The sequence below is a fragment of the Lytechinus pictus genome, chromosome 18 (assembly GCF_037042905.1).
Source record: "Lytechinus pictus isolate F3 Inbred chromosome 18, Lp3.0, whole genome shotgun sequence".
Classification (NCBI taxonomy): Eukaryota; Metazoa; Echinodermata; class Echinoidea; order Temnopleuroida; family Toxopneustidae; genus Lytechinus; species Lytechinus pictus.
In genome coordinates this window covers 18,707,843-18,724,569 of record NC_087262.1, presented here as the reverse complement: position 1 = coordinate 18,724,569, position 16,727 = coordinate 18,707,843, and the positions used below count along the sequence as shown (strand labels likewise).

The window sequence follows — 16,727 nt, the reverse complement described above, 5'->3', positions numbered from 1 at the left end:
AACATGTGAGGAATGTCTGTAGTGAGAGGATAGAAAGTCAGTGATCAAAACAAATGGGAATGGTTTATTTAGCAGTATTTATGGGTAACCTATCTTCTGAAAGGAAACTGTTCTTTTCCTTAAAAAAAAAAGAAGACAGAAGGAGGAGAAACAAAAGAAGAGTGAAGAAAACTGATGATTGAAAAGAATAAAAGGTTGATCTTTTTTATGATAATATATATATATTTTTTTGTAATTATACTTTCTTAAAAACATGTAGCACATAATACTTAACTTTTAATATCAGAAGTCTCTAATAAAGCGCTCTACAGTATTCAGCATTATTACCATGCACTTTTTGCACTAGATTGGACTCTGGATAGTTATAACACGTGCAAAGAGTGAATATCGATTTATTTATCTATAGGATTTTTTTAAATCATAAAATTAACAATAAAAGTAGTGTAGTTTGGTTTCTGCCACAGTATAGGAAATGGACCACATCCATGAATTCTCTAGTATTACCTAGATACTATTAGGAACATTATTAAGAATGAATTAGGTTATTTCCATTACATCACTATCTATTAATAGACAACCTTACAATGTTATGACTCGGGTCTGCATGAATCACTGGCTAGCACTCGGAATCGCACCATCCTGTTACAACAAATTTGCGAGGAATCGTGCTCATTCGACGTCACAGGAGTTGCATGTTTGTACGTCATCGGGTGTGCAGGGACCTGCCATTTGAGTCACATGCCAAGATTTCCACGATCTCCCCGAATATAAATACAGCAGTCGACTCGCAGCTCGTTATCAGTCCAGCCGAGGGGTGGTTGTATTTTCGATTGTTTTGGAGGAAAAGCGATCATATTTTCTGGGACATTCGAGACTTTCAGCTTCATATCAAGATTTGGAGTGCAAGGAAAGACTTTGAAAGGAGTTCTTTAATTAGAGGTATCCTCATATAGTTGCCATCTTGTTTAGGATCTCAGATATCAAGATTTTTTATAGATCATGAGCCAGGTGAGAGGAAAGTTGCTCGTTTGTAGTTGTGTTTTTTTATCGGTAATATATACCTTCCCTTGATGATGTGATATCTTACTAAAAGCAGAATACTTGGTTTCTTTGGGTGTTAAGATCTTGCCAGTGATATGTCGAAGGAGGGGATTTGAGGAAATTGGGAGAAGTTGTTCCCCTTTCCTTGTACAGGTGTTCAGTCATAGTTGTGATCTTTTGAGATGGTTTATTGCTTGTAAGTTGGGAATAGATGTCGATCTCAATTACCGTAAATTGAGTCAGCTTAGAGAGGTACTAAAGAAGAAACTTTTTGAATGGCCTTGCTGTTTTGTTGTTTTTTGTGATGACAAGGTAAAGAAATCAAACTGTTTTCTTCTACTTTGTAGTTTGTACCAGTAAAAAGGGAACCTTTTTACCATCCTCTCTCTTTTTACTGTCCTCTTTCTGATTTTAAGGTTGCAGGCTGTAGAAGTAAAACTGTTTTCTTCTTGTATATTTTCTGCCAGTAAAATAATGAAACTTTTGAAAAGCCTCTGTTTTTAGTGATTTTAGGGTGTAGAAGTCAAACGTTTTGCCTTTTTACTTTGTGCCAGTAATCTTGTATCATTATGAGGAAATTTAAGGTAAAAAAGACAGCATTCATGAGAAAGTCTTTTAAATCAAGGATAATTGTCAAAATATTATTATACATCTAGATCTAGTTCATTAATATAGAATTATCTTTGTAAAATCATGAAATCTTAGCTCAAAATCGATAATTCTGATGATCACTAACACAGAAAAGCATACATGTATGTGGGACAGTGTATTAATATTACTTCAAATAATACCGAACATTAGATGGTATTCCGTGATTATTAAACACTTTGGTGTTAATTTTATTGGATTCTGTTCAAACTCATTTTGAGATCGTTACTACAACTGGTATTTATCTTTAAGATTGCTGTCAAACCTATTGTGAGAAAGTTCTTCAAAATTGTGATTTTTCATGGTAATGTAATTTTTTGTTGAAATTTTTATAAATCAAATTTCTCCAGTTGACCAGTTCTATGCATTGCAGCTTTTTATCATTTTTTTCTCTTCAAAGTGAAAAACTGTGGCATGTATTGAAAACCTACAATTCCTACATGTAGTATATTGACCTATTTGACCTATTGACATGTGTAGGATTTAAGTTTTATTAGTTTCATAGCACTATCATGGTTATTATCATCTTTAAAGTGTTTGACATTTTCAATTTCACAATATAAAGTTATCTTATTTTAGGGTTTCTACTTTATCATATAGTTAATTACAATTAGATTATGGTGTGTCCTGTTACAATGCAATTCTCTTATAACAGATCTGTCTGATAAAGGAAAAACGTCAAGTTTCACATGACGTCAAATTAAGAAAGAACTATTTAGAGGCCTCAGGAAGTCTGTCCTTGACTAGGATATTTGTTCTTGTTATTTGTTAATCAACAAATTAGTTTGTTCAGACTTTGATTTCTATCTAAGTTTTATTTTGGGGTTCTTATACCGTGTTTACGTCAAACTTTTTTAAAGTAAATAAATCAAGAAGTAGAAACTTGTAATCATCAAGCAGTTTCTCAATCTGGACGTAATTACCATTTCTGCTGACTATTAATACTTCATGAATATAAGCAGATTTTAAGGTAATAAAAGATCTACTTGTAAAGATTTTATCATGTTTTAGTTCTATATGAGGTGTACAAAGTATATTTTTAAAAACCAAATTCATATAACCTTTTTATTAGTAACACCCTGATGATATACTTGACCTTTAGAGCTTGTTCTTTTCTGTCCCGTGTTTTTATAAACTTATGGACTGCGCAAAATGGATTTTGCTTTATTGTTTTCATAGTACATGTACTTGTAGAGGTCAAGATGAGTTCAAATCTGGGGGGGGGTATTATTATGTGAAATACTGAGTGATACATTCAATAACCCTTATTAAAATTCTTTAAAGTGCTGAATTGATTGCATAGTTAGTTTCAAATTAGAAACTAAGTTTTTTTTTTTTTTATTGCTTCAATGTTGTTTTTGTTTATTCTTCTGATTTCTTATTATTTTATGGTTGTTGTCCCATGCGTTTTACTTTACCTATAGGCCCGAATTCACAAAGGTGGTTTTTAAAACCATCGGTTGAACCCACGGTTTATGCAGATTTCCTGTATAAAATACGCTATATGTTGCTGTGGTTATCCATGCTATTTTATTCATGAGTCCACAGTTTTTGTCTCACCTGCATAGCAGAGTGAGACTATAGGCGCCGCTTTTCCGACGTCAACACCAAATCTTAACCTGAGGTTAAGTTTTTGAAATGACAGCATAACTTAGAAAGTATATGGACCTAGTTCATGAAACTTGGCCATAAGGTTAATCAAGTATTACTGAACATCCTGCCTGAGTTTCATGTCACATGACCAAGGTCAAAGGTCATTTAGGGTCAATGAACTTAGACCATGTTGGGGGAATCAACATCAAAATCTTAACCTAAGGTTAAGTTTTTGAAATGTCATCATAACTTAGAAAATATATGGACCTAGTTCATGAAACTTATACATAAGGTTAATCAAGTATCACTGAACATCCTGCATGAGTTTCACGTCACATGGCCAAGGTCAAAGGTCATTTAGGGTCAATGAACTTTGGCCGAATTGGGGGTATCTGTTGAATTACCATCATAACTTTGAAAGTTTATGGATCTGATTCATGAAACTTGGACATAATAGTAATCAAGTATTACTAAACATCCTGTGCAAGTTTCAGGTCACATGATCAAGGTCAAAGGTCATTTAGGGTCAATGAACTTTGGCCAAATTGGGGTATTTGTTGAATTACAGCCATAAATTTGAAAGTGTGTTGGTCTAGTTCATAAAACTTGGACATAATAGTAATCAAGTATCACTGAACATCCTGTGCGAGTTTCAGGTCACATGATCAAGGTCAAAGGTCATGTAAGGTCAAAGAACTTTGGCCACGTTGGGGGTATTTGTTGAATTGCCATCATATCTCTATAAGTGTATTGGTCTAGTTCATAAAATTTGGAAATAAGAGTAACCAAGTATCACTGAACATCTTGTGCGAGTTATAGTAGTTTTCAAAATCTGCACTGCTGCTATATTGAATCGCGTGATGCAGGTGAGACGGCCAGAGGCATTCCACTTGTTAATTAATGAGTCCACTCTTCAAACAGTGGACTCGTGAATAAAATAAAAAATCATATTTAACCAAGGCAACAGGCATCAATTTGGCGCACTGTGACAAAAAGCGCTCATCAGCATTGGACATTTTTTAATATACGCGGTACATGTAAATAAGCATAATTCATGTATACAGAAAATCTACATAAACCATGGGTTCAACCGATGGTTTTAAAAACCACCTTTGTGAATTCTGGTCTAAGAGTATCCTAAGAAACCTTCAATGTATAATTGAATTTCATTCATTTCAATTTAATTCATATGATGTTATTCAATACCACTGATGGAAAAGATACATCTCAAAGCTTTGATGTAGCATCAACAATTTATATGAAGCAAATGTTATTGAAGATAGTTTTGGCCTAACTTCATCACTGTGCAATATTTCTAGAATACTGAATCAAAAGTTGTGACAGCCTCTTGAACTTTGGTCCCCACATGTATACATGTAGTTAATGCTAATTTACTTTAGATTCATATTGTTTTCAATACAATCAAAATGTGTCTTGTATTTCATTCATTCCATATTAAACACTTGAAGGTGATAAAGCAATACTATTTTTAGTAGTTAATGACTATTCAGGTTCATGTTCCATATGTTGAACCAGTTGTGTTAAAAGTCTGTGTAATGAAATTACCTGTTTAAATAATCTATAATACAAGTGTGTAACATACTATACATGTACATATGCTATTTGATTGAATATTAATTTAAAACATCTGTGCTATTGATGAAATATGAGGACACTCTCTCATGCATACTACAGTCGAGCATCTGAGATACACAGCTATATTGAAATATGTATTGGAACAATACACATACTTGAACTAGGTTCTGATATATTTTCTGCAGTGTTGGTATTAAGGATCACATTTATTTTAGTATTTACAATTCCAAGTGGAATTGATCATAATTTGAACCAGATATTGCTGCCCATTGGTCTTTCAATTGTGTGATTTCATTCTTTATTTCTTATTTTACTTTGAAAATCTTGATTTGCAGGCACCAGCTGTAGCAAAGTCCAGTGCACCAACGCAACAAATGGCCAGTATGTCACTATCAGCAGGAGCTATTGTGAGGGTAAGTTTATGCTAGAATAAGAAGAATGATATATATCCAAAATTGTAAATAAAGAGATATTTGTATTTTGGTTGCCTTATTCCTCAATCTCTAACTCTTTTTCTTGCTGTATCTCTCTTGTAAATTTTCTCTCATGTTTTCTCTTATTTTCTTCTATCTCTTTCTCACTTTCCTTTCTTTCTTATGTTATTTTGTTCCTTTATAATATATCTTTATTTCTTTCTTTTTATGAAATCTAATATATGTATATTTTAATTCTATTACTCTTTTCTATCTACTACCTGTCATATTTTTATGCATGAAAATATGTGAGTTGATTAATATTAAAGATAATACCGGTATTCTGTCCTTGACTCCTTGTATAGCAGATATCATGTTATATAACGTCTCTAGAGGCTTCAAAGTAATGTGAATATCATAACACTTGCTTTAGCTCGGCAGCTTGAATCAATTAATTCCTGCCAGGTACTCATTTAACCATTTTTCACTTGGGTTGGGTGATAATTGATTTGTACATTACTCTTTCCCTTACTCTCCATCTCTCTCCCTTACTCTCCATCTCTTTCCTTTACTCTTCATCACTTTTCCTTACTCTCCATCTCTCTCCCTTACTCTCCATCTCTTTCCTTTACTCTTCATCTCTCTCCCTTACTCTCCATCTCTTCCCCCTACTCACCATCTCTCTTTCTCTCTCTCTTTCATAGGGTACAGGCACAGTGAAACCCAAGGCAAACTTCAGTGGTCAGAAGGAAGCAGAAATCTTGAGGAAAGCAATGAAAGGAATGGGTTAGTAAATAAATGCACATATATTGTTGGGGGAGGGGTACTTAAGTCAAGAGCTATGACCTAACACTGATAAACAGAAATATGGACAATCTAATGTGATCCTCTCAATATTCTTCAATCTTGGGAACTTTTGATAATTTAGTATAATTAGGATTTGAAATTCTAAATTTTGATTTGATATTTGTTTTTGTTCAAACAAGTTTCTGCAAAATTTAAATAGAAATATCATACAATGATCCTTGATCAGACATTGCCATCACTCTTTGAAAACCGACCTGTTTTTATTCCTTGGATGGATAATCTACAATTCCCACTAGTAGCAATAAATTGGGGAGACCTTTCTGTCTTGTTTGGTCGCATGTGAAGAATAATTGTTCCTAAAACAATGAAAAGTACTTTTAAAGGTCAAGTCCACCCCATGAAAATGCTGACTCGAATAAATAGAGAAAAATCAAACTAGCATAGTGCTGAAAATTTCATCACAATCGGATGTAAAATTTATGACATTTTAAAGTTTCGCCTATTTTTCACAAAACAGTGATATGCACAACTAGGTGAGTCAGTCGATGATGTCCATCACTCACTATTTCTTTTGTTTTTTATTGTTTGAATTATACAATATATCATTTTTTATAGATTTGACAATAAGGACCAACTTGACTGAACCATATGGTATTAAACAATGCTAATTCCACATGTTCAGGGAGGAATTAATCATTGTATCACTTGACAATGAGGAGAAAATTAGAATATTTCATATTCCATATAATAAAATACAAAAGAAATAGTGAGTGGATGACGTCATATAGTCTCCTCATTTGCATACCAGCCAGGATGTGCATATAACTATTTTGTGAAATTAAGCGAAACTTTAAAATGTCATAACTTTCTTATTTTACATCCGATTTTGATGAAATTTTCAGTGTTATGCTTGTTGGATTTTTCTCTTTTTATTCAAATCAACTTTTTGTTGGGGTGGACTTGTCCTTTAATGATCAGTTAGAGTACATGAGTAGTTATGGATTTTGGAGCTCAGCCAGCAGTTGTTCATAGTCTAATCTCTTTATAGTGATGTGTGCCTTAACACAGAGAAACTGGGATAAGCCAATTGGTTGTTGCTACTCCTTCACATCCATGTCATCATTTATGTATTATTTTTTTTATTTGTATATTTCTTGAATTTACTACTATGTAACCCTTTGACATCTAATATATTGTAATTCGTACTTTTGAGAATAGATGTGGAATACGAAAATTAATTTTAAATTTGAATTTGACTACTTGTAGGTTGCGATGAGACGGCAGTGATATCAGTAGTAACAACGTGCAACGCAGCACAGAGGCGGCAGATTTCGCTAGACTTCAAGACAATGTATGGTAAAGATCTTGAGAAGAACTTAAAGGGAGAACTTAAAGGAAAACTTGAGACGATTGTCCTGAATCTCTTCTATCTACCTGCAGAGTTTGATGCACATATGCTCAGGAAAGCTATGAAGGTGAGTCTTGTAAATCTTTCAGGCAATTCTATGAAATATGTATGTCCACTACCCCCCCCCCACATTTTGATAGTATTCAATACAATGTTTCTGAGCACTGCATGCTATTCTGGCTTTAGCACAGGTATCTTAATCAAGTGTCCAAGCGTTCAACTATGTTATTCCTATCGAGTACATATTTACTGCATTAAGAATGCCTCATGCAATAGTATTTGAACCCCAGACCCTGGTTCAATTGAGTCCAGAAATTTATCCACTGATCCACCCACCTCTTGTGCAGAAAAAAACAAACTATCCAACAGCAAGGCCAACAGAATATTTTTCCTCCCAGCGACTTTGCATGCATTCACGAAGACAAGACCAATGCCAACAAAATAATCCGTAAGTCCTCGCTTTTCTCACCTTTTCTAAAAGATAAGATAAATAAAAGTTATGGTATCTTCGCTGTTACCTTTTTCTGATGCTGTATATAGGGTCTGGGAACAGACGAAGCTACTCTAGTTGAAGTCCTGTGTACGAGAACCAACGATGAGATCCAGGCCATCAAAGTTGCTTACAAGAAAGGTAGGACAAATATTTGAATGTGATATCGATCATAATAATCTAAACAGGTGATTGATCTAGACCCTGTCTTGTGATTGAAGACAGTTCCAAACTTCCAACCACCATCACAAAATTAGCAAAAATGCCATGAATCCCGACATCATGACGTCACAAGCTTGGAGTAGTTACCCAAGCTGTAAATAATTTAAAAACTATTTACGGCTTGATGGGCCTGGGCGGGGCTTAAATAAATCGCATGCAGCAGTGCACACATAATCACGATCCTATCAAATTTTATTGAATGATTTCTCACTCGAAGATCAGGATTTCTTATTATTAGTTGGATTACATTTCCTGGTATGTTGTATTTAATAATAATAATAATACCAATGACGCATATAAACCAAATATATACAGTTTTGGATCTGAGGTTTGGTGAAACTATGGTCCCCGTAGTGACGCATATGCAACTATTTTTCAAAATGTCTGTCGATTGCATTTTCAAACGGACAACAAAACAAATGAAATGGCAAATTTGATTGAATTTCCAGAATTCTCCCGAGACCTTGAGAAGGATGTAATTTCCGAGACGTCGGGTCACTTCAAGCGTCTCCTGGTGTCCATGCTGCAGGGTTCTAGGTCAGAAGATCAGAGAGTGGACATAGAAAAGGCCAAAGCAGATGCAAAGGTCAGTATCGGATGTTAAGAGTACCATTAAACCTGTATATAGAGACTACCCAAGGCAGTGTGTGTGTAATAGTGCTTTTTACAGACGTGTTTCAATCAGATATTATTTATGTCTGAGACGGACATTTAACATCACCTTCCGGAAGACGTGATAAAGGTTCGAACTTTAAACCTCTACATCAATTTGTAAGAACCCCCCCCCCCTCCTATGTAGCTTAAAGTATAGTTGCACTCCACAATGCTTGGCGATGAGAAAAGCGGTCTTTATGAGCAGGTTGTCTGTACAGACCGGTTCCTGTAATATGTAGTATGTTTAATGGTAAACCAAACCTGTGGTCTTCATAGATGGGTGATCCTTCTATACGTGTTAATTGACAAAGTAGATTCGACTGTAATAATGGGGTATTACCTATCCCGCATCTGTGTTTAAAACATACTTTTGAAGATTTTGAAGAAGAAGTTTTTGGATAATTTTGAAGTGTCTTTTGGGGATTTTTGGAGTGAGATTATTTAAAAGTATTCATGTGGACATGCAGGATAGATATTTTACCTCTTGAAAAATATGTACAGTACTGAAAGAGTTATAAAAAATCACAGGTGACCAACAAAGAAATAAATGGTATACATTGCATCCCACAAAAAAGGAAACCAGTTTTCAGAGATAGATTTCATAATTATTAAATATGGTTTTACTATAAATTTAATACTCATGGCAAGATTGGAATCTCATCTCTAATTTGAAACCAACAGCTTAGCGAATTGTTCACACATGTGGCAGATAGCAAACAATAAATATTGAGACATATCAGAAACGATTTGCGCAGAAACTCACGTGTGAATCTGAATCCACTCTCATTTCAGGGATCAGTGAGGGAATCTTAACAAAGAATACAAAAGAAATGCTAATGGGCCAATCGTTGAATAAGCACGATCGTCGTATCATGAACCAATCTTGTCCAAGTTTTCTGCGCAACCAGGTTTTGACATTAAAATTTCAAACTCATCTTGCTCATTAATGCGTGAAGTGTTTGTCTCATATTAGGTATCCAAATAAAGAGGAATAATTGAATTATATGATTATGTAAATGAAATATCATAATTCATTTGCCTTTAACGAATAAAGACATGGGAATCCCGGTTTCTTTTTTCTGGGACGCACTGTATATTTATTAAGATAAACAAACTGTATGCTGCTTACAATTGCAATGAAAAATCTCCAACATGCAAACATTCTTCTTCAATATATCAATACAGGCTCTAGTCACTGCAGGTGAGGCAAGGTGGGGGACGGACGAGTCAACGTTCAACGCAGTGCTGGCCAGTCGTAGCTACCCACAGTTGAGGGCGATGTTTGACGAGTATAGCAAGCAGGTCAAATATACCATGGAACAATCTATTAAGAGAGAGATGTCGGGTGACCTCGAGAAAGGCATGCTTACGATAGGTAAGAATTTCAGTGTTTACATGATATTTTTTTCCTTCATGTTTATTCAATTAATGTGTTAACTTAACAATAGAAAATGTTCAATAATATGAATGAATACCATATCAAATATATTGCACTTATAAATATAACATATATACACACACACACAAAGAAAACACAACGCATGCACATTTAGTGAGGATGGGGACAACTATTATATAGATTCAATTCAATTCAATTCAATTCAAAATGGTTTATTAAAAATACTTTCTTTGCGGCAAAAGCCGAATTGCAAAAGTTTACATTTCAAACAAAATCATCAATAACAAGGTAAAAATAACTTATAGTACTACGGACAAATTTCAATATAGACATATATGTAACAAAGTATATCATAAATAAATTTAAATCGATGCTCACTGATCAAATAGGAAAATATGCAAAGTACATGTAAATATACCTGATGTGTTACAATGATCATTTTAGATTTTCTCGTTTGTAAGAAATATGTCAATTTAAACCTGATATTAGATTGTAAAAAAAAAATAATACAAGAATATGGGTTTAAGTGGGTGTGTTTGTAAAGAGAGACAGATAGAGCTGATAAATGGAATGTGAGATGTAGAAGAAAAAGAGAAAAGCAAGAAAAAGGAAGGAAGATGGAGAGAGAGAGGGGGATTACACCCGGTTATGCTGAACAATGTCTTAATGATTTGTGTGACAAATGGTAAGCTGCCCCTCTTTGATTTAAAGGAAACAAAATGCAAATTTATCTTTTTTTAAACTAAAAGCAAAACAGAGCAAGAACAAACAAAAGAATTAAAATAAAGAGCAGCAAGTACAGATAAAATTAAATACAATACAGCAACCTTCAGTGATAAATCATATATCAAACCTCCATTTAGGAAAATGTTGCCTTAATTTCCCCTTCCTCTTTGCTAATCCTTATTCCATCATTTTAATGCTTGAATGTGTCTTAAAACCTTGAAAATCTAGAAATTGAAAATGTGATCAATTTGGCCAATCTCAGTCATCTTTCCGTGAAGAAGAAATAAAATTTGTTGGAAAATAGGACCCCGCCCTTCCATATAATACCACACTAGATCACATTTCTAATCTGTGTACAACATGGATGTAGTTCTTCACAAACAGTCATCATTCAGTCAATTTGTCTTCCAGTAGTCTGTTTTAAATCCAGTTTTTGTCATAATTATTCTTGTTATATGTATGGTATGAATAAATTTTTTCATTCTTGTATTTATTCTATTCCAGTGCAATGTGTACGCAACACACCAGCATACTTCGCAGAGAAACTGTACAAGTCAATGAAGGTATGTTAAATGAATCACTCATAGTTGATCCATGTCATTCTTTCTTCTATTTTCCATGTTAATCGTATATTGTATTGATTATATTTTGAGAATCTAATCTTTCTGCTTTACATACATCCTCCCCATATGTTTATTTGAACTCTAAAGTGTAATTTTTTTTTTTGCTCAATATTATATTTGGGAAGGAATGGCTTACATTTTCATGACTCTACAGCTAAGCGTCATTTATTTGAACATATCTCACAGCAGGAGGCATGGTAAGCCTGCGATCTCAGTTATCAACCACAAGTTTGTGACAAAAATTGGCATATTCTTCACCCATTACATAATCATCATCATTTACCCTGAAAAATTATGATTGTAATTGATATAGTAATGTTATATAAGAAGTATAAGCAAAAAATAATATAACACTAAAATACAGGCAGGTCAAGTTCAAACTTGGTATCCATAGGTCAAATCTCATTAGATACATGTTGTATCTTTTATTGATATTTACCTTGTACCGGTATTCTCTGTTCTTTTTTTAGGGTCTTGGTACCGATGATGACACGCTGATGAGAGTGATCATCTCGAGAGTGGAGATTGACATGGTTGAGATCAAACAAGAGTTCCAGAGGGCGTATAACCAGAGCCTGGGTAGATTTATTAAGGTAAGAAAGAGGTACTCTTGTCATTGTCCTACCACATCCATCATCTTCCGATACTATTACCCTCCTTTAAGGACTTCCAACCTCCCCCCCCCCCCCTGAAAAAAAGTACTGGAATTATGGGAATTCTAATATTCATATAAATGCTGAAAAAAAAAAATTCTAGAGTGGAAATAACCAGAGCTTGGGTAGATTTATGAGGGTAAGAAATAGTACTCTTGCCATTGCCATGCCCAGGGAATAATTTTCCTGGTATCGCATCGCAATTTGCTCCACATTTTTAAAGACTGCTATGCATAAAGTCTTTTGTATAGCATATTTTTACATAGGACTGTACATTACATAGTTGAGAGCTTTTCTCATTTGACAAAAAAATGCTATTCAAATTTGTAAAGCAAAATATTCTCTGCATGCCCCTACCACATCCATCCCATTCCTCCAATGACTACACCCATCCCCCGCTCTTTCTCCCCCCTCTCTTTCTCCCTCTAATATTCATATTGTCTCCTCCCGATTCCAAAATCATGTTTTATTTGTTATTTGGTTAGTTTTCTCTCCAAATATGGCAAGGGAGTTTACTTGAGGGTCGCAGAGAGAATCTGAGTTTTTCTTTAATATTAACAAACTATCACTGATATATATTTATATAAAAGCATGAATCACATGACACAGATTGTGAGTATGCAAAGAACATTAAAAGAAAAATTTAAAATGATGTACGAATGTATGTCCAAAGTTAAGGAGTTGAGATGATCCTAAATGTTGATAAAAGAAATCAGAAGGTAGTATAAATCCTTGCCGTGACTGAATCCCTCTGGCTTGCTTTTAGAGAAATAATATGTTGATGGGAAGTGCATTTCCAAACATAAATGCTGTGGGTCGATTTGGGAAAGAGTACTATTTCACTGATTTAAAATTTGAATGAAAAAGAGATTTTCAAACAATACTAAGTTTGCAAACTTTTGTTGAAGTCGCCATGGAAACTCAAGTTTTCTAAACTAATGCTGATTATTACTCCTTCTCTTTGTTTTCCTTCCTTTAGGGTGATACCTCCGGTGACTACAGGAAAATTCTACTCGCTCTCATCGGAGGAGAATAGAAATGTTATTACCAGAAATATATATTGAATACATGTAGTGAGATCTTTTTCTATTTGAACATATCATCATCATAACAAAATTAGGGTTATAGATGTGGGACCTATATAAGCTGAATCATAAATTGTGCAAATTGACATTTATCATTACTATATTTTCTACTTTTTAAAATGCCTGTGTAATTCTGTGTAATAATAGTATTGTTTGTGGGGTGTATATTTTGTATTAAAATTGTGTTTGGGTCTTTGAATATTCAGAGGTGGAATAAACAAAATGAGGTTGAGTGGTTTGAAATATTGTAAGAATTATATCCAATCCTGCAAATTGAATAATGGAACTTACCACACATATTAAGTGTTGTATACATTTCAGAGTTGCGTCAGATATTTTTGTTACTGATATCTTGATATACAAATGATTTACCAATAGATACAAGGGACAATGACTTAGTTTTTCAAGGTAAAAATTAAAGTAATGTTTGCATTTGTGCTATTGAGGATGAAGAGGATGTAAACTTAAAGATCATATATGTAGAAGCCTTTGTGTCAAATATGAAGTTACTTGTCCATTATTGAAAAGCTTACAGAGAAGAGTTAAATGCATGTTTTCATATATTTATAGAACACGAGATGGATGTATTTAAACTTTTATTATGCAGTTATTAGGTAAATGTAGTGTAGCATGATTCTATGTGTATATATGTGGTAGAAGGTATGTATAGAGCAAAAATAGTGTATATGATCATGAAGTCTGTTTGTGTTTGTAGGAGATATTAATCGATAAATAGCTAGATGGCCCAAAAAAAAATTGAGGTAAATTTTCCTTTTTGTTAAGAACAAAAGTAGAATTTATTAGTAGTATATATCTGAATTAACCACTAAGGTAAATATGATTTTTTTTCTTACATAAAGCATGGTGTTTGATGAAATCTCATCGTTACAGTTTTGTGTGTAACTGACTAACATTTTAGGCTTTGTCAGTGGTGAGATCCTTAAGACCTAATTAGTGGCCTGGGATTATTCTAGGACAACAAGATATATATATATATACATTTTTTTTATTTGGAGTTACTAGGTTATGGCATAGTATATTGTTGGAACATACCCACTGCCCCATGACTTGTTTGCAAAAATCATCTGCAGAAATGCACAAGAATGAAAAATGGGCCTTTTCTTATCCTATCTTATCTTAACAAGCTCTTATGTAGTAAATATGAAGCTATTGCATTTTGTATTTAAAACAGTTTTTTTTTTTTTTTGCTTTAAAGTAGCCACAGAGCTTCAATGATGAGTCAGTTCTTTGTTTCAGGGGGAAAAATTAATTCAAGCTCAATGTGATATTGATCAGATTACTTCTCGATCTTGGAAATCAATCGCCATTTACGTGTATCTTGCCTCTAATTCAGCATTAATATGAGAGTGGCATATTTTCTACTGGATATTATGACTACATGCTTTTGAATGGTACTTAATGTGACTTATTCTTAATCTTCAAAATGCAAAATATGGAAAAAGAATCTTCAGCACATATGCAATAGAAAAAAAAATTGTCTTTCTTTTTCATATCTATTCAATCTAAGTAAATTTTTCACTTTTGACATTGAATCATATCAAATGTGTCCCTAAATCATTTATACATTTACAGTTGAACTACCTACATGTAGTTTCCATTTGTAATTCACAACTCTATTCAGCTTATATATTTTTACATGATATTGTACTTCTAGTGAGATTTCAAATGTTTATTGTTCAGTTTAAAATATATCAAATATACCAACTTGTAACATTTTATCAGATTTTATAATAAATATCTTTAGAAACTTGTATTTTGATGAAGTAAAGTACAGTGTACTCTGTTATTTCTAAAATATATTTTCAAAATGCTGTTCGATTTTCACTCAAAAAAGAAGAATGATTAATGAATTACTTTTATTTTCATGACTTGAGGTTGTTATTGTAATAGAAATTTTAAGGACTTAATTTGTCGAACGACAACTACGTTCACCCTCATTATGTTCTTGTGTGTAGTATTTGTTTAGGTATGAAATTGATAGTTCTAACCCAAAACCATTTACCCTGTATACATGTTTTCCATGTCTCTCTTCTCACTTATATCCTGATATTTTTGTTTTTAAAAGGGGTTTATTTTCAGGCTAACCTATGTGCTTTATATTTTCTTTTCTCCCAATCACGTGCCAATTAAAGATTTGTTGCCATGATTTTCCATTTTGTTTTACTTCTCAAATACATCTGACAATTTCATTATTGAATATAAATTGAAATGCAGAATGAAATTTAAAGTAAATTTAAACTGAAGTCTCACGCATGAGGCAGAAGAGTCCCGCTTTCGGGACTCTTACTCATCCCCTCAAATCTCTTTCTCACGCATGTATCACAGTCTATCCTTGTATACATTATACACAATGCATGGAGATCTCACATGAAGTCACGGTTTCCTACCTAAAATCTCACACATCGCTTCTCTTGCTAATTTGGTTATAAAAATTACGCCATTTCGGGGTGCAAATTTGAGGAGACCCGGGAGCAGACATAAGCCATAAACACCATAAAAGGCGATTTTAAGGGATGGGATACGAAATAGTCCTCGCACACGCCGGCACGGCCAGCGCAGCATTTATAGAGCATGGACCTTATAGCTAGTCTCTTACACCTGGCTCTATACTAGGCAGCAAGCGTTACCCACACGCCCACAACATTAATAAATTTTTCTGTTTACGCCACTTAGGGTATCAAATTATGGGATTTCTCTGTTCACGCCACTTAGGGTGGCTTTTCTCATGGGTTTACGCCGTTTAGGGTTGCAAATTTAGTTAATGTAGTTACGCCGTTTAGGGTGCATTTCTGAGTTTGTCGGACACGGGTGGGTAGAAGTCCATGTGGAGAGTGATCCCCCCGGGGGTGTCTCTGGGTGTAAGCCTTCCATGTGGTCATGCTATATGACCTGAAATATTCTATGACAGACTTGTTTTTTCTTTTTTTTGGGGGGGAACAAATTATCCAGCTTTTTCCATGTCATTATTTCTATGAAATGTATTTATATCTATGAACATATAGGAACAATTATAATTGATTGAGGAATGTCATTTTAAATATATATAGCAAATCCTAACATATATGATAAATCTCTCACCCTAGTCCATATTTTCAGTTGTAATATGTTTTTGGTCCTTCGTTTTATGTTATTTATAAATGTTTTTGTCTTATAATCTGTGAGTAAAAAGGGTAATCATATCATTAATCTTGTTGTAAGGAAGGTCATATAAAACATTTGTAAACATTAAACTTCCATATCTGCCTTGAGTAATGAAATCCTCATTTAAACCTACATCATGATGAATAAAGTGACAAGCATATTTTTATATGCTCATTGAGAAAATCAGATCAAGTATATTTTGCATTT

At 33.7% G+C, this 16,727-nt stretch overlaps 1 protein-coding gene across 4 annotated transcripts; it reads left to right on the top strand.

Annotated features, from left to right (window-relative positions):
• Window positions 1-619: 619 nt before the first annotated feature.
• LOC129281795 (annexin A7-like) lies at window positions 620-16,706 on the top strand. Of its 4 annotated transcripts, none has more exons than XR_010296419.1 (11): window positions 620-1,008; window positions 5,214-5,291; window positions 5,996-6,077; window positions 7,365-7,573; window positions 8,047-8,137; window positions 8,668-8,804; window positions 10,058-10,247; window positions 11,502-11,560; window positions 12,091-12,213; window positions 13,253-15,792; window positions 16,212-16,706. XR_010296419.1 is itself a non-coding variant. In XM_064112738.1 (10 exons), the coding sequence occupies exons 2-10, from the start codon at window positions 5,253-5,255 to the stop codon at window positions 13,307-13,309; spliced, it is 987 nt and encodes a 328-aa protein (XP_063968808.1). In that variant the 5' UTR covers window positions 645-939; window positions 5,214-5,252; the 3' UTR covers window positions 13,310-16,706. The 4 variants fall into 4 exon arrangements, 2 of the variants coding, with proteins under 2 accessions (XP_063968808.1, XP_063968807.1); XR_010296420.1 differs by having other exon boundaries at window positions 645-939; XM_064112738.1 differs by having other exon boundaries at window positions 645-939; window positions 13,253-16,706.
• The last annotated feature ends 21 nt before the right edge of the window (window positions 16,707-16,727 follow it).

Coding starts and splice junctions, on each gene's coding strand:
- LOC129281795 (XM_064112737.1), top strand. Junction 8,138..8,667: donor CAAAGTTGCTTACAAGAAAG/GTAGGACAAATA, acceptor TTGAATTTCCAG/AATTCTCCCGAGACCTTGAG. Junction 11,561..12,090: donor AACTGTACAAGTCAATGAAG/GTATGTTAAATG, acceptor TTCTTTTTTTAG/GGTCTTGGTACCGATGATGA.